A 24,254-nucleotide genomic window follows, 5' to 3' on the forward strand; every position below is an offset into this window, starting at 1 on the left:
GTGTTTTTTATATATAAATTTAGCCTCCTCATGAATAATTTCTTTAAAAAGAAAACTAAAAATCAGTTTCAATATGGATTGAGACCAGCCAAATAATTTCTTCAATGTTTACTGTTATTTTGAAAAAGATTAAAACAATTAAATAAAAATAATAAACATAATTATTTAAATAGTTTAACAGAATTTTTTTTTAAAATTTAGTTAATTGTGAAAGTACTGTAGAAGATATGAAAGACTACTTAAAACTAACCAATAAAACTCCAAGTTTGTAAAGGGAAAATATTCATCATTCTTCCATCATCCTATCTACTGTATTTAAGTGTCTTTATTTATTTATATTTAAATGAAGGATTTGATGATTTTTTTTAATTGGGAGAAGAGGTTTTTTTTTCAAGAGGAGAGATTTTTTTTATTTATTTCATAAACTTTTAATAAATATTTTGTAATGATTTTTCTTGCACCTATGTAGCCTTAAACACTTGAACACAGAAAAATTAAGCCAACAATAGTTACCAATTATCGGGAATTATTTTAAACATTATTATCAACAATTTAATAACAATAATATCAACAATAAATAAAATAGATGAACTCGTTATAAACATACTTTTTTTAAGAAACTTTTTATACAGCCATATTTTAATGGAATTTCAAGTCATTAGTTTAAAAAAGGTATTTATTTTCTTTTTGGTTTTGAAAAAGCTATTATTATAATGACATGTTTATGAGGTATGCCATTCCAGGCGTAATAGCAATCTATTTAATTTATGATTGTTCATAACGCTTATTTTATTATATTATATTATTCATTCATTTCCCTGTTGAATAAAAAACTATTTTATTTCAAAGGATTATAAATTTTTTATCCTTTTGTTAGAATATCCGGTTTGGCTAATCATGTTATGATTAGTATATTAGTAGTAGTAGGCAACTATATTTAGAGTCTGATTTATTTATTTAATAGGTTTGTCGAATTGTCTAAAGTTAATTTTTTTCATTTAAGAGATTATGCAAGGAAAGGACAATGAAAAATATAGTGCAAAAAAATATTATACTAGGGCTTAAAGAAACTGAAGCATGCTCAAGAACTAATAAAAGCAGATAGTGCAAGCATAAAATAAAGACACACAAACAATAATGATGCACAGAAAAAGGCGCACAAGCAAGAGAAATGATTTAAGCTATGGGTAAGCTACCTGAAGACATAGGTTTTGATGTACTCTTCATACTTGGCTTCCTTTTGGGGGCTTGAGAAAAGCAAAAGATATTTTTCACATCACAAAAAGCAACATTGTAATTGAGTACCAGAAAAAATGGTACAAAGTAATGGCTTAATATATTGGATATTATACTGATAAGTATAATGAACAACGAGCTTATGTGCTTGCTGTTCTCAAAGAGAAATAAGCATATTATCACAATTTAATGGTTTAGAAGATGTTCAAGAAATAAGATCAAGACATTCTTATGCATTAGACTTTTAATTTTTTGTTCATATTTAATGCAGTAGGATTTAGTATTAGATTTCATTATAAAAATTTAATTTGAAGGGAAATTGTTGAAAGTTTAATACCAAATGTTAATTTTGGCACATTACCATTATAATCATTACCGTTTGAATATCTCAATGAGATCATTTGAAAGGTGTTTTAAAACAAGGAATCATAATATTCCAGAATTCTTAAAATGAGTTAAAGATCTTGGTATTTTTCAACAATATCTGATTCAGACGAAAATCTATGCCAATAGCACAAGTTTAAATCTATCATGTGTCTGCATGACTATTTGGTGTACCATTTTTTCTGGCAATTTTAGTGTAAAAGCATTAATACACATAAAGCTAAGAAAGAATGTTTCCAGTTAAATGCATCATAAAATGAACAATAATTAATTCTTTCATAAAGCAAAACAATTGAAAGGCTTAATGGAAAAACATGTTAACATATTTGAGATAATTAGCTTTCTTTTATATAAAAGCCCATCATAATAAAACCTCTTATGAATTAAAAGCTAAAACTTAAAAAGACTTAAACTTAGAAGTTCGAGTATTTGCAAAATGCAATTTAACATGTTTTTCCACTTAGTTTTTAACATTTAGCATCATTGAGTGTTATTCATTATTCAGCAAGAAATAAATTGCAATAAGTCATATTAATATGCAATGCGAGAAAATAAGCTTCTATAATTAACAAAAAGCAGAAATGATTCAGAAATATGAAGAAAAAAAATTCAAATTGCATTGGAAGATCTAGATAACAAATATACAGCTATGCATCCTAAACTCAAATAGAATAATTTATCTTCTTATAGCAGATTATTTCAAAGATCCACACTTAAAAGTTTCAGAGTTTAAAACCAATAGTAATTTTAAAATAAGTTCTCGATAATGTTCACCTTCTCCTGAAGCTAAATCAAGTCAAATCAATTAAGCTGAGTAATTTGGATAAGTACTGAATATTTTAGATAGGTTGCACTATCTCTTTTGAAAGTACCATAGAAAAAATTTAATTTGCTTTTGAGGACCGCAAGGAATTTAGTCTCCATATGTCACTTAATATTCCTCTCCCAATAATTACTTAATTATTCCTTTTTGCTAGAAGTAAGACATTAATTTGTCTTCAAAATAAAAGACAATTTGCATAAAATTTTGAATTAAAAAAACATTTTAAAACTAGTACTCTTTAGTTTTCTTTAATAAAAATAAACTACAAGATTTCAACTTTCTATGAGGAAAATTTTTTTTGTTANTCGCCAATAGCCCATTGTGCAGCTCTAGTGCGACGTAAATTAACAACAACAATAACAACAACATAAAATTTTGAATTAAAAAAAAAAACATTTTAAAACTAGTACTCTTTTGTTTTCTTTAATAAAAATAAACTACAAGATTTCAACTTTCTATGAGGAAAATTTTTTTTGTTACTATAAATAAATGCTTACATCTTTAACTTGTAAACTCAATCTTTAAAATACCTTTGCTTTCAATAAGTTTCAATTAAAGAAAATTTTCTTTAAAAAAATGTTAATTGTCAAAAGATTTAAAACTTTTGCACTGTATACTGAAGTTATTTCAAAAATAGCAAGTTGCATATACTTTTAAAAGTAATTTTGGGAGCACGGGTTGACCATTCAGAATAGCCTTAGGCTCAGGCCACAGGTTGCGCATCTCAAAATTTAAAGTTATCAAATTATTATTAGACTAAATCATATGTACAAATATTAGAAAACTAAGTTTATGCACAATTAAGAAGTTTATGTAGTAATTAGGTAAACAATAGATGCACTTGTAGTAGAAAGAATAAAACTAAACCGTTTATATGTTCCTCTGGTATCAAATCAGTTAAAAGTTAAATAAATTGCCCAAGGAGAATTATAAGATACTATCATGAAATTAATTTCTTAACTTTATTTATAGCACTAAAACTTTTTTTTAAAGTTCTTAATAATAATTTCCAATAAGTTGCAGAGTAAAAAATACTGTTTACAAATATAAATTTCTAATGTAGTGAAGGCACCAAATATGAACCATATACAGATTTTTTATGACATATATTTTTCTATGCAAATTTTTATAACATTTCTTAAAACTAGAATAGAAAATTAAAATAATTTCATTACCTTAGAAAGAAACTATATCTTTAAACAGTCCTCAAAATCTCTTAGACATGACCAATTATTTGGGTTTTTACTTCAATGATTAGAATCTAGTGTCTTTAGACTTATTAACCTAAGGACCATAATAACTCTTCCACTAAATCCCAAAAGCCTGAACCTAACCAGCAAAAACTTTATTTGGGGGGGGGATGGATGTTGCTTACGCAAGGATATTGACAAGTCTTTCTCAATAATTAAAATTCTCAAAATTCCTTCTAATATTTTAAACAAATAAAAATTCTTGACTCATGATTGATTTTAAGCCAGCAGAGTCAAAAATATGCAGGGAAATTTTGTCATGTTCCTCATTACTGATTCTCATTATTTATCTGTCAATCATGTTAACTTATTTGTTCACTAACTATATCACCATACCAAAATACCATATTTTTTGAAATGCTAAATAGTTTTCTATTGCCTAACTAACCAGCTATCTATAGCGCAATTCGTTAGAGTGTGTCATGTTAAGTAGTTTTTTAGGACAAATTAATTACAATTAAAATGCTTAATTTTATTATGCATATCAGTAATTGTCTTTCTTCTAATTATATTATAAGGTTTACTTACTTCTAAATATTAAAATACATGGGAGAGGGGGATCAGGAGCTTCGTATGTTAGCTCTTTTTTAAATGATATCAAAAGCTGGTTTTTGCTGTTATCTGTAGTTCTGAAAGCTGATTCAATCAACCATTTTATTTTTATCAAGGGATTGAAAATGCTGTTTTTATTTACAATTTTAATTTTTGACACCCGTGAAAGATTATTTGTAACATTAACTCTAATAAAAAAGTACACATAGTAAAAAAAAATTATCTTATTTATATTTATTTTAATGCAGGTTAAATATCACTGCAGTATAAATGATCTTACTTGTTGAATTAGGTAAGGATTTAGCTGAAGTAAAAACACCTCTTCTTACAGGAGGGGCACTACTTGCCCTTTTTACAGCATTCTTGTTTATGGTGGACGACTAAAGATAAGAAAAAATAATAATGAGAAACAATTAAAAAAATAATAAATGAAAATCATAAATTTTACCGGATATACCACAGTTAATGTAATATGATAAAGATTCATATAAAACAAAGTTTGTCATTGGGAATAAAATAGTATTACTAGAGTATGAATGATAGGTATAAATAAAACGGTAGATATGATAATATCTACGTAATAAATATGACGGTAGAAATAAAACCATTTCAATACTTTTGAGGAATTATGAATAACTTTTCAATTATTTTCGAAAAAAATGCATAGTTTTTTAAAATTTAAAAACCTAAAACAATCCATTTAGATAAAACTAAGACCAATTGTTAAAACTCAAATGGTCATTTAGAGGTTTTCATTTAAATTTTATTAAAAAAATTTATTTACATTCATTTATTTATGAACTGAAGAAAAAAAATTCCTTTTTAAAGATTATCAATTATAAAGATAATGAGTTTATTATCAATTGTGATATAGTCTAGAGGTGAACTACATTTGTAATAAAGTAGTAGTTGTAGTTTACAATCAAAACATGTAGTTTTTTTGTTTTGTTTTGAGGATTACTGTTTTACTATCATTATCAATTAAGCAATATACTCAAATAAATTTATCACAGTTAATTGGATCGATAAAATATTAGTGCATTGAGTTAAAATTCTGAGCTCAATGCTTGCTTATGCAGCACAAGTGATTATTAGTATTTTTTTTATCAGAATATGGAAACTGGAAAAATAATTTTAAATCAATAAAAAATTTAGACGAAGAAAGATAGCTAAAGATAATTTTAATAAACTATTTAATATAAGTGAATTATAATTATTTGGGGAACAAATATCCTCCAGATTGCACTAAATGAAAAGAAATTTTTAAAAAGAAATTTTGATTTTATAATTTTTAAGGCAGAGCATACTCACCCCATCTTTTTCACTGTTATCAGAGTGCTTAGCAACAGAAATGAAAGACAGAAAGATATAAAAAATAAATTAGGAAAGAGGTGAAATAGAATAATAGAAATATAAAAGAGAAAACAAGAATAAAGGAATAGACATTCGCTAAAATATTTTTAAGGTGAACAAAAAATTTGATAAAAGATTTTACATTAAAATAATAATTTTTGTAGCAAACACTCTTAAGTTTTTTTGGGGGAAAAATTGTTGGGGGTAAAATAAAGCTTTCTAGTGAATATTATTCAAATTATAAAGATTGTTCGATTATTTAGTTAACTTTAATAAACCTGACAGATACTGTTAGAGACCTGTATCATTAATTGGCAGTTTTTGTTGAAAGAATAAATTCAATTTTAAAACTGAAATGAAAAGTGTCACTTGATTGATAACTATTTTTTTTAAATTATTTCCTTACGATTTTCTTACAAAAAGTAAATATGAAGTAAAAGTCTTTAAAAGGATAAGTAAGTGCATGATTTTAAATAATTAAAATGTTTTATATAGAAAGCAATGACAATGGATGAATAAACTAAATAAAAAATAATATCTATAGTGACCCACTTGTTTATAGAAAATTGTGACCAATTTAAAACTCAGATTTTAGTGAGATAAAAAAAAGTTAAGTAAGAAGTTAAAATTTTCGATAAATTTTTAAAAGGATTTGCATTGAGAAAAGTCTGGATGACTTCAAATTAATATTCGAAAACATTAAATATTAATTTGGTTAATTACATAACTATTTAAACGTTTACAAGAAATTGCTATTTTCCTAAAATTATTTGTCTAAATTATTCAAAAATCTAAGAATTTTTTTTAAAATGATAAACAGTGTTTTTTTTTTTTTNTTTTTTTTTGCAAATTAATCGTTATTACATTTTTAAAATTTTTAAATATAGACTCAACTATAATACTTTTATATATATTTAAGTATACCAAACAGTATACCAAGTGATTTCTGAGTTCAAACAGATTTTTAAAAATATAAAAACATTGTTGTATTTCAATATTTATTTAATTTCTCAAAATTTATGTGCAATAAATTTACATATCTCACAAATAATTTTACTTTCCATGTATTTGTTCATGGCATTCAATTCAGTAACTTTTTTTTTTTTTTATTGGTTCATGACATTCAATTAGTTTTTTTTTTATTTATTTATTTTTTTTTTTAACTTATAGATTGAACTGCAACACATCTGCTTCAATTTATTTAATAACTTTTCTTTTAACAAAAAATTATCAATAGTACTGACTGATTTTTAAAAAAAATGGAACATAACATACCTGAGATTTAGAATCTGTTTCATCTTCAGTTCTAGAGCCTAAATAAAAGGAAAAAAAAAAAGTTAGTTAAATTCAAGAAAACAGAATTTAAACCAATAATGATATAATTGGTGTACTTAACTATAAAATAATTTCACAATAATCATAGCCCCCTAGAAAATTGCTAAGTTGTTATCACATTTTTGTCCTGATTGTCCCAGTAACAGAGGATTTTGAAAAATTATGATCATAACTTATAGCAAAAGTGCTGTTATTACTTATACTAAAGNAATGGAACACCTTTAATTTTTTACAAATATATTACTAAGTTTATTGATAAAAAAAATAGAACGCTAATGTTTAAATAAACATTACTACATTTGTCATTAACATGTCTAAATACATGTGCGGCCCTTTGTTAGCCAACCTGCCGTGCAAGTGGCCCTTCGCTCAATAAGGTTGTGCACCCCTAACTTATACTAAAGATTTGGTTATTTATTTTATTTATTTATTTTTGAAAGTCACTTATTTTAAAGCTAATAAGCATTTTGAGAGGACAAACAGTTCGTTTTCTTAATGAGCGAACATTTATTTATAAGTCAATTTCAATTAATAGATAACTTTGGGGGAAAAAATTAACATTTTCAAAATTGCTGTTGTGCTCACTAAATAGTTAACACAACTTTTATATACATACTTCAATTGAGTTATGTACACAATTACAATATATTTACACAATTTCTATAAAGGTCATCATCCCAAATCAGGTAATCTTTTTAAGAAATCAAGTGTAGATGTCCATTTTCACACTCATCGATTTAATTACAAATTTTATCTTAAAGACCTCAAAAAATAAAACAATAAATTTTTATTTTTCAGGTCCTAAGTCTAATAACAACGCATGTTTGTACTGATGATTTTCTACAGTTAAAAAAGAAAAATAAATATTCTCACAACTTTTTTAATTTTAAATAACCTTAACTAAAATCAGATATTTGAAGGATATAATCACGATTTTTATGTATTGAAAGAGTAATACACGATGTTTTTACACAAACCTTAACAAATTACAGTTTTTAAAATAAAATTCAAAGACCTTGACGAATTCGGGATATATTTTACAATGCAAGTATTTCACGACCTCATTAAGGGAATAGAAAGAAGAAGAAAAACGCAGTAAGATATGAATCTGAGAAAAACTTAAAAAGTAATATAAATAATTACAAGGCTACAGATAAAAGTTGTACAAAGAATCTAGTTTCAATCAGATGTATAGATACTTTCCTTTTTAATTCTTTAGCTGAATTAATAAAAGCTTGAGAAAGAGAATGAAAAACATTAATGGGAGCTATTATAAGAAGCAACCCATTTTGAAACAATAACAATTATCCTCCAATCTATCACGCTATCATTTAAGTTTTAATGAGAGTAAAACTAGAATATTTTAAGTAAATTCAGGTTTAATTGGCCTACTTCGAAGCATTTTCCCATAAAGAGTCGGCACCTGACAATTTTTAATTAAAGATATATCTTCTATACATCTATNTAATGAGAGTAAAACTAGAATATTTTAAGTAAATTCAGGTTTAATTGGCCTACTTCGAAGCATTTTCCCATAAAGAGTCGGCACCTGACAATTTTTAATTAAAGATATATTTAGAATAAAACATGTTTTGATGGAAAAAAATTAAGCAAATTTTTAATGCGTACAGATAATTAAACCGTTTGAAATAATAAAAGTCAAAATTAAAAGGAAAAAAAAAGTTCATAACATAAAATATCTGCAAAAACTAATAAAACTCAGAACATTTATAGCTTTATTCAACTTTTTCATTATCAAAAAGATTCTGTAAAACAATAATTAAAACGGAATGTCTCTTAGAAATGAATTTAAACGGAAATATTATTAAACTTTATTTTGTGTAAAAACTTGAATAACCTTTAAAAGTTTTATATAATGTTTATGTTACAGATCGAAATTTATTAATTTTTTAGGCTGTTAGTTGGTATCAAAATATATTTGTATTATTTAATTAATATTAACGGAAAATGCAGCATTATCATAAGAAATGTGCAATAATCACTCAAAGAGTTCATCTAAATTTAGATTACAGAATTTCAAATCACCATCCAGGGGTCTGTCCAGGCAGAATTTACTACCGTTTAGCGGTACCTTCACAAATTCAATTTCAGGTAAAACGGTAGTTTCACAAATTCAATTTTAGGAAAAACGGCAGTTTCACAAAATACTTTTTCTTAAAATTTTATTTTTGTATCCCTTAAGAAACGATAAATCTATATTTTTACATGTTTTTGTATTGATTTTTTAAGATAATTTGTAATTTTTCACAAATTATGTCTGAATTTTCACAAAATAGGTACCTTTCAGAAAAACCTAGACAAACCCCTGCCATCATATTGAGTCAGCCTCCAACAGTGGTCTTAAGTCATATTTTATGAACGAACACCTGAGTAAAAAGTGTTGCCAAACTAGGTGAAAAACAATATGTCATAGTCATAAAAATTCTAATTAATCAGTTTCTGTTTTAAACAGAGTAATTATCGTTTTCAAGATGAAATGCTAAGAACACACACGAAGGGAGTAATTAACAAAACTTATGAATTCTATCTGATAAGGAAAGAACAATTACACAGTCAAAACACGGATACAATCAAGGATTCTTTTTCATTCCTAACTGCATTCATCGGACAACTATGAAACATAAAAATCTGGAAGCACAATTAATTATTTTTACTTTTTACACTAGAGACTCTTGTATATGATTTATATGGCGTTAATTGAGCGCGAAGCTAGGGAAATTAAGGCTTAAATCTTTCCGCCAATTCGGTTACAGTAGTTGAAAGCGATATTTATGCTTTGTCTCATTTATTTTGACAATGAGTGCACTTCCTTACGAAGAAATTGCGCACAGTAAAATGGTAGTTAATTTATTTAAATTGTGTGTAGGATAAGCAAAAATAAAAATTAACTCACGAAACAAAGTTTAAGAAATTTCAAACAAATAAATACGTAAATAAACAAAAATATAAAATACAAAATATTAATTCCCTGTTCATAATCCTGTCACCTAATGCAAACATAGAGCCAAACACATTCAAACTGTTAACACTAAAAACTTGATAAAAAGGTACTTTTATATTTTGCACAATACAAATGGATTAAAAGACTCTTAATTACAAAAAGAATTTATAAAAAGCCTGAGGGAGTGTGAGAAACACCTTTTGTGTAACTAATGAATGAACAGAACGAACAGAAAGAATTATTTTTGTTTGAAGCTTGATTTATTTGACATCCCGTTCAAAAAATTTTTTATTTGTATTTTTTAATCTTGACTAATTCTCTCTTAAATATGTGATTTAAAATAGCATTGCAAAATTACTATTAAAAGTGTAATATTATTTTGAACATTATTAACCCCGTTTATTATCATACCACCTTGAGATAACATTAACATATTTCACTGTAAAAAAAATATTTGAGAAGAGAGAAAGAAACGCGAAGAAATTGTAAGTGAATGGGAATTGGAAAAAACGAAACGGAAACTAGAAGTGACATAAGAGAAAGTCACAGGAAACGCTCTATTTAATGAAGTGCGTTGAAGTGAATCGTACTAAAGTTACATTCACGCCTTTAGAAACCTTGTATTTAATTTCAAGTAATGGGAACATTCCATGCTATAGCGAAAATGATAGGTAGGGAAAGTGATAATATATCAAATCAAATCAAAGGACTTCCGATTCTGTTACAGTAGTAAAAAATAAAAATAGTAATTATAATTTTAAAAAAATATTATTTTTTTATCCATCCTCGTATTGATTTTAATCGTTTAAAACGATTAACGAGATAAAACGATTTATTATCAACAATGTTTGATTAATATCAATATTTAACATATTGTTTTTAAAAAAAAAAAATAATGCACAAGTTTAGTTTAACGGTAATGTTTTTTCCTTCCGATGTGAGCAATCATGTGAGCTCTATAAAAATTAAAAACGTGTCCTTTGTAATTTATTTTGTCAAAATAAGTTTATAACTGATAGCTTGCGCCCTCTAGCTTTGAAAAAAGTTAATGTTGATACGTAATAAAATTTTAAAAACATTTATGTATTTATTTGTAGAACTGGATTATTATTCATATTATAAATGAAATTTAGTGTTAAATGTGGTTTATATATTACAAAAAAACTAGATACTAAACGTGATCTAGTTCTGGAATAATAAAAGAAAGAATTATTGGATTATATTTTATTTATTCATTATTATTTTTTTTTTTTTTTTTTTGAGCAGATAAAGCTCAATTACAAATCAATACAACTTATAATAAGCAAGATAATATAATTTTCTTTTATAACTGATGTTGTAAGAATACGAAGTTAAATAAAAATGCATAGTTCAGAAATGAATCAAAATCCCGGAGTTCTTAATTATTAATATAATTGCTTTGTATTTTAGCCATACAAAATAATCTACAACTAATACAATACACTTACGAGTACACGATTTCAGTGAATAAAAATTTACAGCATTCATCGAAACAACCGTTTAAATACAATTTACTTATTTTTTGCTGACAATAATAAAGGTGCACAATACGATTAAAAATTTTGGGTATTAGGAGGTTAAATAATAAAAAAAAGGTCCCTCTTTTTTCTATTTTCTTCAAAATAAAAAATAAAATCAGAACTTTAAAAAATTTTATGAAAAAAAGAGACAGTCGTGTCGAATTTAAGTGATCTGTGATATGGCTGTAACTGATATGCAGGAAATATGCAAAGAAATCATTCTTCAATTGAAGAGAAGAAAAAACACCCTATCTTAAGAACTGATGACAGAGTATGGAAAGAAAAGCGATTAAAGTCTCACAAATGGATTAGTCAGCTAATTCCTTAAATAAATCAGGACTAGCTTGCAGCAATGGCTTTACGAACTAAACGTTCTTTTAAAAATCGATTTCATCGTTAGAGGTGATTAAATATTTTTTCAGGAATAGCTTCGATTTGTTGCCAACGAAATAGCTGCTTTGTTAATTCCAATTACTTTTCTAAAACTTTTATTTCAATTAAACACCATTTAGCTTTAAATTTAAACCTAAGAAGTTAAAAGGGGTTAATTTTTAAAATTCTTTTATGTACATCAAATTAGCGTAGCTTAATTCTTACAATTTGGTTAAAATAAAGATTAAGAGAAAAAATTTAACGTTGGCAATCTTAAAAGTTGTATAAGTATGGTATTATGATTTAAACCTTAATGCACCGACGGGGAGTCCCAGTAATATTATTTCCAAGTATCATTGAAACAGAAAAAAATACTAGTTATAAGACAAAGTATTAAATGATAAACATTTAATAAAAATTTTACGAAAAATCAGAAAATAATTTAGAATATTAAAGAAAATATTTGCTTAAGTGTAAAATAGCCATTGTTTAATAAAACAAAAAAAGTTTCTCAAATTTTTGATAATTTTTTTAAATAATTTGATAAATAAAGGTATATTAGTAATTGAACCGTAATATGGTACATATTTTCTGCAACCTTAATTAGGTGTTTAACTGAAATATATTGCCATTTAAGTTGAATCATAGTATTGCGTAATAAAGCTTAAAAGAATGTGGTTTAACTTAAAACTTTATTTAGGTATAAGAAAATTTGACAGATATTATGGTGCAACAAGTTGCAAAATTTTCATCAGTGTACAGTTAATAAATATGTAGTTCCCATTCAAAACAAAAAAGAACATTTCCAACTTATTTGGATAAACACACAATACGAGCGTAAAGGGCGAGTGGTGGCTTCGTCAGCAAACGTTTCTTAGAGTAAAAACTGTCGTAAAGTTCTACGTACACAATGACGGCATTTGACGTCATCCAATTCAAAAGATCAGAGCTGCAGATGTGTCAGTGAGGTGACAGTTTCTACTGCTCAATTTCATCCGGCGTAAACGTAGTTCGGTAGCAATCATTGTAGCATTATAGAATATATAAGCAGCCCACAGCTGGTCCTTGCAGAGCACGTATTACTTATTTTTTATTGTTTCTTTGCGCGTAGCAGAAAAGAAATTGTAGCCTATAATTTGTGAATTTTCTATGCTCAATTATGAATTCAAAAAGAAGGCTGTGTTCAGGAATTTAATTTTGATAATTTATTATGCATTCTTTATTGTTTTTGATCTCGTAAACACACGAAATGTTACAATACACAAATCAGAGATCAAACTTGTAGGATAAACACACCATAAGAGCGTAAAACTTCGTCTACATACGACGATTATTAACTGTAGTTGGATTGACAAAAATTAATAATCGACAAATTATTAATTTTTGTTGCATGCGAAGTTATTTTGCAGTAGCAACGAAGATTTATGTAATGTTATTAAAATGCAAAGTTTAAAATGTAAAAAGATGCAAAATTTAATTTATATTTCTTGCGACAATTTAATGATATTCATTAATTTGGAATATCATCACAGCTTACACAACTTCGTCCCAAAATGAAAAAATTTAGATTGAAATCAAAAATTGAATATAAAAACGATGGGTCATCCCCAAATTGAAAAATTATAGCCCATACCGCAAAAATTTCTCTTTGACAGCAAGAAACCGCAGATATTTAAGGAAAATCTGAGGTAATAAATATCCTTTCGTTTCAGAACTGAAATTACGGAAATAAGATATAATCATTATTTAATTATTATTTATTTATTTTTAAAAAATTTTAAAGCAGCGATGAGGTTGAAGTCAAATGCATAAATATCAACTCGCTCAAGACTGATAAATCTAGAGTACTTTAATTTGTTAATGGTAGTTGCAATTTAAAGAAAATGCATCATTACATACATTTATAAATGAATAAACAAGCCAATGATAGTACTTGCAAAAAAAATCTAAGAAAAAAACTCATAAAACATTAGAATAAAAATATATCCAATTTAAAAATTAATTTAAGTCGACTTTTCTTTTAAAAAAGTTGATACCAAACCTTGCTGCGAGCAACTGTTTAAAAGTAAATCCAATACTAATTGAATATAAAAACTCTTTCTATATAGTTCCTATTGTTACAAACTTTGAGGTTTCGACACAAGTTAATTTTATAAGGTTTGAACATTGCTTAAGATAATCCAACGACAACGCAATCGACTAAATACTTTTAAAAATCTTTTCACGCATTTCGAAAATCAAACGAAGAATTTCATCAATTTGCCTTGCATAACGCTTAAGCCACATTCACTTCCAAATCCTCAGAAATTCACTAAGAGCAGGAAAATAAATCCAAAACCATTGTTAAGTCAACAACACTCCAAAATGCTTGCGTAAATGTTAAAAGGTACAATCGTGGTTCTCAGATTTTTCCCTATTGCCCACTTTTCTTATTTGTGACTAGAAGATCACGTTTGCGCTCTTTAACGTAAGATTACTATTTGCTCAATTTATTGCAAGAAAGATAAAAAAAATTCTTTGGAAGATTAATAAGAGTTCTGTATTGAACCACGTAGTCTTTCTTAACTTTTTTTTCCCTATTTATGGTGGCACCAAACACTTTAAAAAAAAAAAAAAAAAANAAAAAAAAAAAAAAAAAAAAAAAAAAAAAAAAAAAAAAAAAAAAACATTATTCATTGAATTTCCCTGATTTTTTAACAAGTGGTATAGATATTATTTTCGATGTTATATTTTTAATCCGAAAATATGTAACAAAACACCAAAAAAAGCTATTAAAATTAAAAATAAACATTTAAAAAAAAATTGCAAACTTAAGTTGATAGGAAAAAATAATGGACTTCTAGGTATACTTCATTTTCCTTGACATTTTATTTAAATTCCCTGATTCATCCAGAATAATAACATTTCGTGACTTTTCCCTGTTATGGACTTATGTTGCCACTATGCCAAGTTGTTGCATTCGATTCACTATTTCACAGTAAGCACTGTTTGGATATTCGTTTGTCAACAAGCTCAATTTTTACTAGTGGACAGATATGCACTTTTATTACTAATTGGCATGAAAATTGCTTGCATGGCACGATGGCAAATTAAAATGTTGAGCTGGAATGTTTGATGCAATGAGGCACGTTTACAAAGAATTCGAGAAAGCGTTTGGGAGAAAAACATCACGATTTTCCATAAAGGCAATACGATGTTTCTGAGCACTGCTTTGACTTTTAGTGGAAATTCTGGAAACTAGTTAAGTTTCCTGAATATCTACTATTCGGAGACATAACTACAGAACAATTTAAATAACAATATCAACTTTGGGAGAAATGTCTATCACTATTTTGCCCCATAGCCCTTCACAAGGAAACATTTATGCCTTTTTTAATACAAAAATTAGCTTTTAAATTTAAGCAGCTTTAATGATGCTTCATAATTTTGCGAAAACCTTATTAAAATGTAACTTAAATTTATTAATACGAATTTTTTCAACCATTCGTTTACAAATGAAAAATGCTTTATTTTTTTTCGTAAGCCCATGGCAGAACATGATTTGATATTTGAGTATCAGGGGTCTGTTTAGAAGAAATTTGGGTCCGTTAACGGACACTTCACAAAATATCTTTTTATAAAAACGGACCCTCCACAAAATAATTTATCTTTTAATCGGACCCTTCACAAAATTTTTTATCTTCATTATTTTTTTGTTAATTGAATAAACCTTTCCGAGGAAGGGGCGGGAAGAAAGACAGATGTAAACGAACTAAATTTTGTCTTCGGCAGACGCTTCTTCCTTTATTCCTCCGAAATGAATATTCTGCGTTCAGCAGTATAGGCTAAATACCAAATATTTATATGGTGCATCGCTAATTTAGTAGCTGCAATTGCTGTTTATTTTTGAAAATTTAATTTCTTTAATTATAATTTTACAGTGTTGAGCATAATCTTGTATGTCTTTACAATTTAAAAACTCATTGAAAAAGTTTTTTTTCAATAACGGACCCTATTTGCACAAATTCACAAAAGCGGACCCTGGTTGAAAGAATGTGACTAAACGTTTATTTTATATTCACAAATTACGAGTAATTTTTTCACAATTTTACAAAAACGGACCTTTCACAAAATGTCTGGACAGACCCCTGTGTATACAATTGTATATTAACATTTTAAACTTTTTATTTTATCCAGTGAAATTGCTATTGTAGCGTTCCTTCAAGAACGAAAGTAAAATTAACCATCTTTTTCATTTATTTTACCGAAAAAACACACAATTCCTCAGGATCTGTTTTCTGAGAAAATTCATTTCCCTTCACAATATACTTAAAACAGCTTAACCATGAAATGACTAAAACTGATGACTTTATTTTTCCAGAAACCGTAAATTATCTCCTTAGTTCTTACCCTTGGGAAACGAAGAAGATTCTATCAGACTGCTGTATACATGTCGCGAACAAGCGAAATAATTTATAACCTTACTCAATCTCTTCATTTATCATTAGATCTCTGTTACATCTCATCCCGTGTCGTAATAAAGAACTATGCTGCACCAATTAAGCACTTGTCTAGATGAGGATTTATAAATCTCTCCAGATTCATTTTTCGATTAAAACGAATTGGGGTTTCACGCATGTTTTCCAATATTAATTAAAAGTGATATTTTCCAATACAATTAATTACACTTTACTGTATTTTATACTGTTTACTCATCTTAATACAATAACTTAACAGAATTATTCCAAATACGATATATACAGTGAGCAAAATGGAAAACGAACCACCCTGAATAACTTTTGATCTAATGATCGGATCTACGCGGTTTAGGACTCAATCATAAAGGTTCAAGGGGATGATCTGAAATATGCTAATTAATTAGTGCAGACGATATTATAACTAACGAAATCAGACACAAAAACTTACTCTCTGAATAAACATACCTTATTTACGGGCGGATTCGAATTTCTGACCCCCGAAATATAGGGGTAACCGCAATCTGAGTGATATTGTTCCAATTAAAATTCGATTTCTAAGAAACTTATTAACCGATTTCGCTCAAATTTTGTATTTTGCCATTTAAAATTGCCTTTTTCTTTTTCTTTTTTGCATTAATATAAAAAAAATTGATACGTTACAGCTCAAATTTCTTTCGACTGTTATTAAATTGAGTGAAAAATAATAAATATTTATTAAATATTATATTTTGATGTGGAATTATAATTAAAAATAAATTTTTCAATTGTGTGCAAAATGTTTTTAAATCCGTTTAAAAAGTTTTCGCCATGCGGCAAAACATGCTCAAGGTAAAATTAACATTAAGGTGGCCAATTTTACGACCGCACTCCTGACCAAACTATTAGTACCATATTTCCCAGAAATCCGAATCCGAAGAAGAAAAAAAGGTATGTTAGTCAGAGAAATTACGTTTTTGTGTCTGATTTCGTAATTTAAAATAACGCAAGCACTGACTAATTAGAATACTTTAGATTATCCTCTAGAACCATTAAGATTGAGTCCTAGAACATGAAGGATCATTAGATCAAAAGTTATTTAGGGTGACCCGCATGTTTTTTTCTCACAGCAAGACATTCATGTTCTTGTAATTTTAAAATCAACATCTCTTAAAAGAAAAACTTACGAAGAGGTTTCACAAGCTTAACTCTTATTACAATTACCTTTAAAAACTATTTCAAAACACAGCAGACATCTTCCTTTATTCGATGTTCATAATCGCGATTTCCGCTCTTTTTCCCCCTTTTTTTTTAGTTCTCACAAGTTTTCTTAAATAATGATAGGGGATATAAAATTTCAAAAGTTGAAATCAAATCGCGCAAAGCAAAAATGTCGGGATCAATAAATTATGGCCATTGAACTCCATGTAAAGATAATTATAATTACTCTTCATTCCCAACAACAACAAAAATCACATCCGGGATGCAGAAAATCATTGTAAACAGTACTTTTAAAAAACTGAAATAATAAAAAATATTACAGGGTGAAATAACGTTTTGTTATTTGTAAATGAAAAGGCGTCCAACAAAAACTAATAATAGCTTTTAAAGAAAACATTATGAAAATTAACTTTTCCAGCATCCTTCCAACAGTACCTTTTCCAACATTTTGCTCGTAATTTATTCTATCACAAGCAAAATAAGAAGAAAAAATGTTCGAATTCTAAGAGCTTATTAAACGAATAAAAAGAGAATGCATTATTTTTCACCCAAAATATTGTGTTTCAGAGCCATTTACTAGCAAAAAAAAGAAAAGAAAAAATATATATATATATTCAGATAAACATAATTTGCACCAAATGCGAATATAAATGAAATTTACAAAGAAAACATTTAAAATAGGATCTACGTTCGCTCGTTATCAAATGTCATTATAAAAAGAAAACTATAAGGCTTATTGTATTATTTTCTTGGTTAGAAAAAAAAAAAAGAAACTGAAAAGCCTTATTTTTATGAATGAGACGCTTCGTTTCAAAGCAAGTTCAGTTAACTTTAATTTTACGGAAGAAGCGAAAAATATTTCCCATCCGGATGTTTGGAGAACATTATTCATGCATTATTGTTTACATGATTAGTTTCATAAACCCTTTGATGCCCAAATCGTAATTTAAAAATAATATTTAGTATGATTGAAATGAGAAGGGAGTTTCTACATTTTAGGAAGATTAAGGTCAAAAATTAAAATTTTAGGACAAATTTCAAATTATAAGAAATTTAAGATAACTCTGACCGACGCATGTGACCACGGTAATTTACTTTAATAGTAAAGTTATAATAATGGGAAAAATAGGCCGTTTTTTTAGACAACTGTATCAACAAGTACAGGTATCAAAGCTAACCGCAACTTCGCAAATAAACTGGAAAAAAAATATCATTAAATACTTAGAAAATATAAATAAAACAAATATTAGACACAATCATAAAATATTAATAGATAGTTACTTGATTTTGTTTAGTAACTCATTTTTTTTAAAACAGCATTGTTATCTATTTATGTATTTATTTTTTACAATACAACTTTGAAGGGTAAAAAATGAATTGTTCCGTTGTAGAAGAAATTAATACCTAATATTTTTTCGTGAAATAAAAACAAAAAACTCTGAAGCATGTTATAAAAGACCTTCATGAGAAACGTTATTGCTTTGTAAGTTATAAACATTGTAAAATTTATATTTTGAAATTCACTTTATCACATAATTTTTTGTTACTTCTTTATTTAATAGGTTTTAAAATGCAGAAGATTTTACATAATTTCAATTATTACTCCTTATACAAAGAATCAACAACATATTACTTTGAGAAAAAAACCAAAGTGAAGTAACTAACATTTCTTCCCTTTCAAGCCTGGCAGTCATGAAAATGAGCGCTTGTTTTTGAAACCTTGAAATATGTTTACTGTTATTTCTAGTTTGTATATTTTTGAAGTTAATTAAGTTTTTAATAGAAAATCTTACCGCGTCAGTTTCTTAGGATTATTTATTTAACCAAAAATATAGTTATTGGAATATAGCATTCCGCAATTTGAATATAAAGTTTTAGCACAATCAGTTCAAATGATTTCGAAAGAGAAGAAAAATATGGTTCCTTTTTTTGTTGGTACCATCAGGTGGTTAACGTCTTAATTTATGACCAACAGCATCAATTAGGCTGAACCACAATAAAAACTCAAGATGACATGAGCAGGGAAGAAGAGATTATTTTTACACATATAGCATATATATAAGTGTGTGCCTATATATAAAATTCTAAGAAAGTACACAATTTTAAAGTATCTTTTCAAAATGCAGTAGAGCTGGTAGCTACGGAATAAAATTCACTAAACTACAGTTTATATTTTGGATGTTTACATTTTTACGTAATTAGTAGTTTTGGTTTTGATCGCTTATAATTATCCTACTAAAAATTCGGGATTAAAATTAAAAACCAAATTACGTGCCATTATTTTGATGCTTGAAATTTTACAAATTTACAAAATTTTATAATTCGAAATTCATTTATTAGATATTTTTTTCTCTTACTTTATTACCCTGTTGAATATCATGTAAAAACCACTTCACAAAAGGCACTAAATTACGTTCCATACTTGCCAACATTGGAGAAATAAAATAACGGCGATTTTACTAGCGGCATTTTTTAAGCTACGAGTAAAGTTTTGACACGTCAAGCAGAATCATGTAAGTCAAAAAGAGAAATTCAAAATTGGAAATAATATAAGCACTTACATTAAGCGAAGTAATAAAACTAAACCTAATAGTAATATGTAAATAAATATTAACCTAAAGAAGATTTTTTAAACCATTATTTATATTTACTTATACTATTAACACTCAATATACTGGAGTACCGGCAACAGCGCTATCTGTTAAGGAATAAGAGAAGTATTTTTGCCATCAGCGGATATTTTATCAATTTTTTTTTTAATTTCTTCAATGAAAACGGAGAAATTTGCGAATATACGGGTAAACAGGAGATAGTCGTAAAATACAGGAATTAGCCTTCGTTAAAAAAACAGGAGACTTGGCAGGTAAGCGTTACATATTTAATCAGTACAACCGTTTAGAAGATGAATATTTACTCTAACAGCAACTTGTTCTTTTAAACTATGAGCAGCACTTAAGAAATTGGATAAATTTCTTAAAGAGAAAAATATTCGAAAAAAACAACAACAGCACATAACATATCACGTAGCGTTTCTTACATTCTAATAACACTCTAAATAAACGCAGAATAAAGAGAACCTCTGCCAGCTGTTACTAAACATTCGGATTACCTTCCACTAGAGTAGTCTCGTTATTTGCGGCCATATTAAAAAGCAAATCAAATTTACAAAATTAAATTCCCTCCCAAGACAACCCCCACTATACACAACATATACGATGCTTTCAGTCGAACACGCTCATGCCCAGCTATGCATAACTGAGTTTATCAACTCAGCCATCCAGCTCGTCCTCTCTTTCCCCTAACATCCCTCAGGGGTGAGAAGAAAAAAAGGGGGGCATTCATGAAAGATAAAAATATCCAATAATACTGGAAAAAAAAGTAGGTATGGGTGAAACGAACAAAATGAAAAAAAAAAAAAAGGGAAGAATCAAACAAAATAATGAAGAGATCGCGGGAAAAACTTGGAATCTTTCCAAGGGGGCCAAGCAGAAAGCGTGCTGGAATATTGATCGCCAACATTGGCATTGGCCTTCAGACGGCCAATCTTGGCTGAAAAGGACATCGCACCGCCTACACCGGATTTTTTACCTATTGGAATTTTGTGTCGACATTATTCGCGTGTTTGAGGTTAAGTTTGGACAATGGGATGACATCAGCTTTTTAAATGAAATTGGTTGCCAGAGAGAAAGAAGTCTGTTGTGTGTTTACGGAAATATACTTAGTAATTTCAAGGGGAAAAGAAAAAAAAAACTTGAAGGTTGTATTTAAGTCACGCAGTTTTTTTCCCCTTAATAAAAATTAATGATAGATTAAATTCATAAGATATTTGATTGCAATTTTATTCGAATTTTTATAAGTAACTTAATAAAATAAACACACGCAAAAAACTCCGTAATCTAAAAAATACAGTGAGAAATTTTTTAAGGCTTAATTTCTTAAACTAATTCAGTGTTGTGATAAGACTGGTGCAGGTTTTTTCCCCCACCCTAATTCTGCAAGTATTAGAAGAAGCAACAGTTTTTATGCTTATAAAACAGAGTTCTGGGGAATATTTTTATTACAGTAATAACAAGAGTAATTATTTAGTTTTTCACTTAATTCAGAGCAGATATTTTTCATTTTTGGAGATATTAGAAAAATTAACTATACACTTTCAAAACTGTTTTTATTTATTTAATTAATTATTCATCTTTTAAAATTTTATAACCGGTGATGAACAGCTGGTCCATTTTCAGAATCACGACTATCAACATTTAACTCCGTAGTCTTGTAATTTTGAACACAACCCAAAAGACAAAGGAACTCTAAAATCAAGTATTGTAAATATAGTCTTCCCGGAGGCCTTATTGATGAAAATACACATTTGTGCCGTTACATGGAGAGTAAAACTACGAAAATTTCACACAGCACGACAGCAAGGGAATTCTAGCCCATGATCTGCGTGCCACTGAAGATATTTTTATGTCATAATTATGGTCGGGGCGAACCGGGGAGTAGAATTCGAATTGAATAACCATCGTTGGGATTCGAACCTGGGTCCCCTTATTGAGAGGCAAGCTCTTTATGCTTGGAGTAATAATTCCACTTTACCTGATATTGTAATTTAATGCAGAATTTAATGACTCACGAGTCCACAAGAGCTATACTACGCTTTACTCAAATCACAAAACCTATAAAATAACGAAAATCGTGATATTCCAAATTACCTAAAGAAGGTCAACTCCCGGACAGAAACTGAAAATGCAAACAGAAATCTATTTCCTTTATAGAAGATAAAATCCACACTAAACTCAAATGACATGACGTACAAAATAATGAAAATCATGGTATTCTTATTTACCTAAAAAAGGTAAACTCTTTGAAAGGAATTGAAATTAAAAATTAATTTCATTATAATTATATCTATTGCTCTGGAACAGAACTTTTGATAATTAAAAATTTTCCGTGGGTATCGTCAAAACATTCTCGTAGTTTATATCAATTTTTTATATAAAAAAATAAATTATTAACGGCATTTAAAATTTTCACCCCGTTTGGGGCATAAATTGCTTTGTAGGAACGTGGACGTAAGTAGTCCTACTTCAAGCAAAAATTATTCTGCGACGTATGTCAAGTTTTGTACACTTTCTGCCTTAGGGAATGAGTTAGATAACAAAACTGGCAGAAGTTGTTGTACACATCGAACATAAAATATTACTACTGCGAATTCCATGTAATAAAATCAAACGGTATGATAAGCATATAAATAAAGTTCGGAACAAAAATAAATATAAGATCAAACAAAACAAAAAGAAACTTCTTCTAAGGAATAGTTATAATACAAATTAAACTAAAATTAAATTTTTTTAATTTTGGTGACAAAAAGCTTGTTTTTGAACGGGTTGGTGTAGAATAGGCAAAATATTCCAGTATGAATCAATTTCGAGGCAATTACAGATACCTGTGATGCAACATATTTAGATCGTTTTTGTACAAAGATACTAATTTATATGGATGGAACAATGTGCTTCCCGGGCATTATGAGAAAGGACTGAAATTGAGTAAAATTGCTAAGGCTACAAACATTAGTTTTCGGAGACATTGAGAGTACTATAAGTTAAACATAGCAAAGGGCTGGCCACATAGTTTGAACAACCAACAATAGCTTGATCAACTACTTTTTGGTATGGCAAACCACTACTGAATCTTCTGATTTTTGCGAAAGATTTTCTTTTCTTTCACGCATTTAATTAGTATATGTGCAGTAATAAAAAAAAAATTCTATCGTTTAAAAATTTTTTTTAATCGTTTAAAAAATTATCGTTAAAAAAATTGTTTAAAAAAGTTAAAAAAATTTTATAAACATAAAATTAATAAAATTCAAAAACATTTTGTAAAACTTAACATAATCATAAAAAAGTAACTAGTTTCTGATCAATATTGCAAGGAAAATTTTCAAAATCGTGATTTTTTTTTTGCAAGTTAGAAAGACAAATCGACACGGCAAAGAAAAGAAAAATCTCTTTTTAGAAAAATAGAAAATAAAGCACTTTTTACAAACCCCGAATAAAAAAAAGCACTCATTTAACGGCTTTTAAAATACGCAAATCAAAAACAAGCACCTTTAAGCATTTTTTAAAAACGCACCCTGTCAATCAGAAACAGTTAAGGGGCCGTTTAAAAAGTACGTACACAAAAATGGAGAAATTTTAACCCCCTCCCCCCTTTGTACATTACATAAGATCTTACACCCCCCGCTTAAAGTACGTACATTTTATTAGTCTACCCCCCTTTTTCATAAAAATTAAAATAATTATGTTTTAAATAAAATTAAATATTTATTTAAGGAGTGTGTAGGAAAAAGTCGAATTTGAAGTTGGTGTATGCTTATAATATACGTAATTTGTATAATACCTCTCCCCCCCCTTCCCATCGTACAAAACCGTACAAAATAGCTAATCCCCTCCCTCCCCCCTTCGGTATGTACGTACTTTTTGAACGGCCCCTAATGCCGAGTAAAAAACAGCAATACACATTCAAAAATTTAATAATAATTTGATTTAAGATTTTATTTGTAGAAATATTTTTTAGTATAAGTGGGGGGAAAGGTTATTTTATTTAAAGCAATTTCCGAATAAACAGAAAGCATTCATGAACAAAACAGTATTAATGGAGATATATTACAGCTTTATCGCCTTCTATTAGTTGACATCAAACAAATTTTGGACCAAAATACTTTAAGCAAAGAAAGACGAGAAAATTTACAATATATTCAATTGTTGGCTATTTAAGATAAGAAAGCCGGCTACTGAT

General features: G+C 27.8%; 1 protein-coding gene across 40 annotated transcripts in view; it reads right to left on the reverse strand.

Moving 5' to 3' along the window:
- LOC107450600 (chromosome bows) overlaps positions 1-24,254 on the reverse strand; it is a 190,303-nt gene that overhangs the window by 43,707 nt on the left and 122,342 nt on the right. For 12 of the 40 annotated variants that reach the window (XM_071184999.1, XM_071185017.1, XM_071184997.1 and 9 more), the window contains 3 exons: positions 6,874-6,911; positions 5,557-5,583; positions 4,526-4,625 (listed from right to left, as the gene is read on the reverse strand). In XM_071184999.1, the coding sequence (XP_071041100.1) occupies positions 4,526-4,625; positions 5,557-5,583; positions 6,874-6,911 (165 nt within the window). Of the gene's footprint in view, positions 1-1,196; positions 1,248-4,525; positions 4,626-5,556; positions 5,584-6,873; positions 6,912-24,254 lie in introns of all 40 variants that reach the window. The other 28 variants (XM_071185016.1, XM_071185008.1, XM_071185015.1 and 25 more) reach the window with 3 other exon arrangements.

The sequence above is a fragment of the Parasteatoda tepidariorum genome, chromosome 9 (assembly GCF_043381705.1).
Source record: "Parasteatoda tepidariorum isolate YZ-2023 chromosome 9, CAS_Ptep_4.0, whole genome shotgun sequence".
NCBI classification, from domain to species: domain Eukaryota; kingdom Metazoa; phylum Arthropoda; class Arachnida; order Araneae; family Theridiidae; genus Parasteatoda; species Parasteatoda tepidariorum.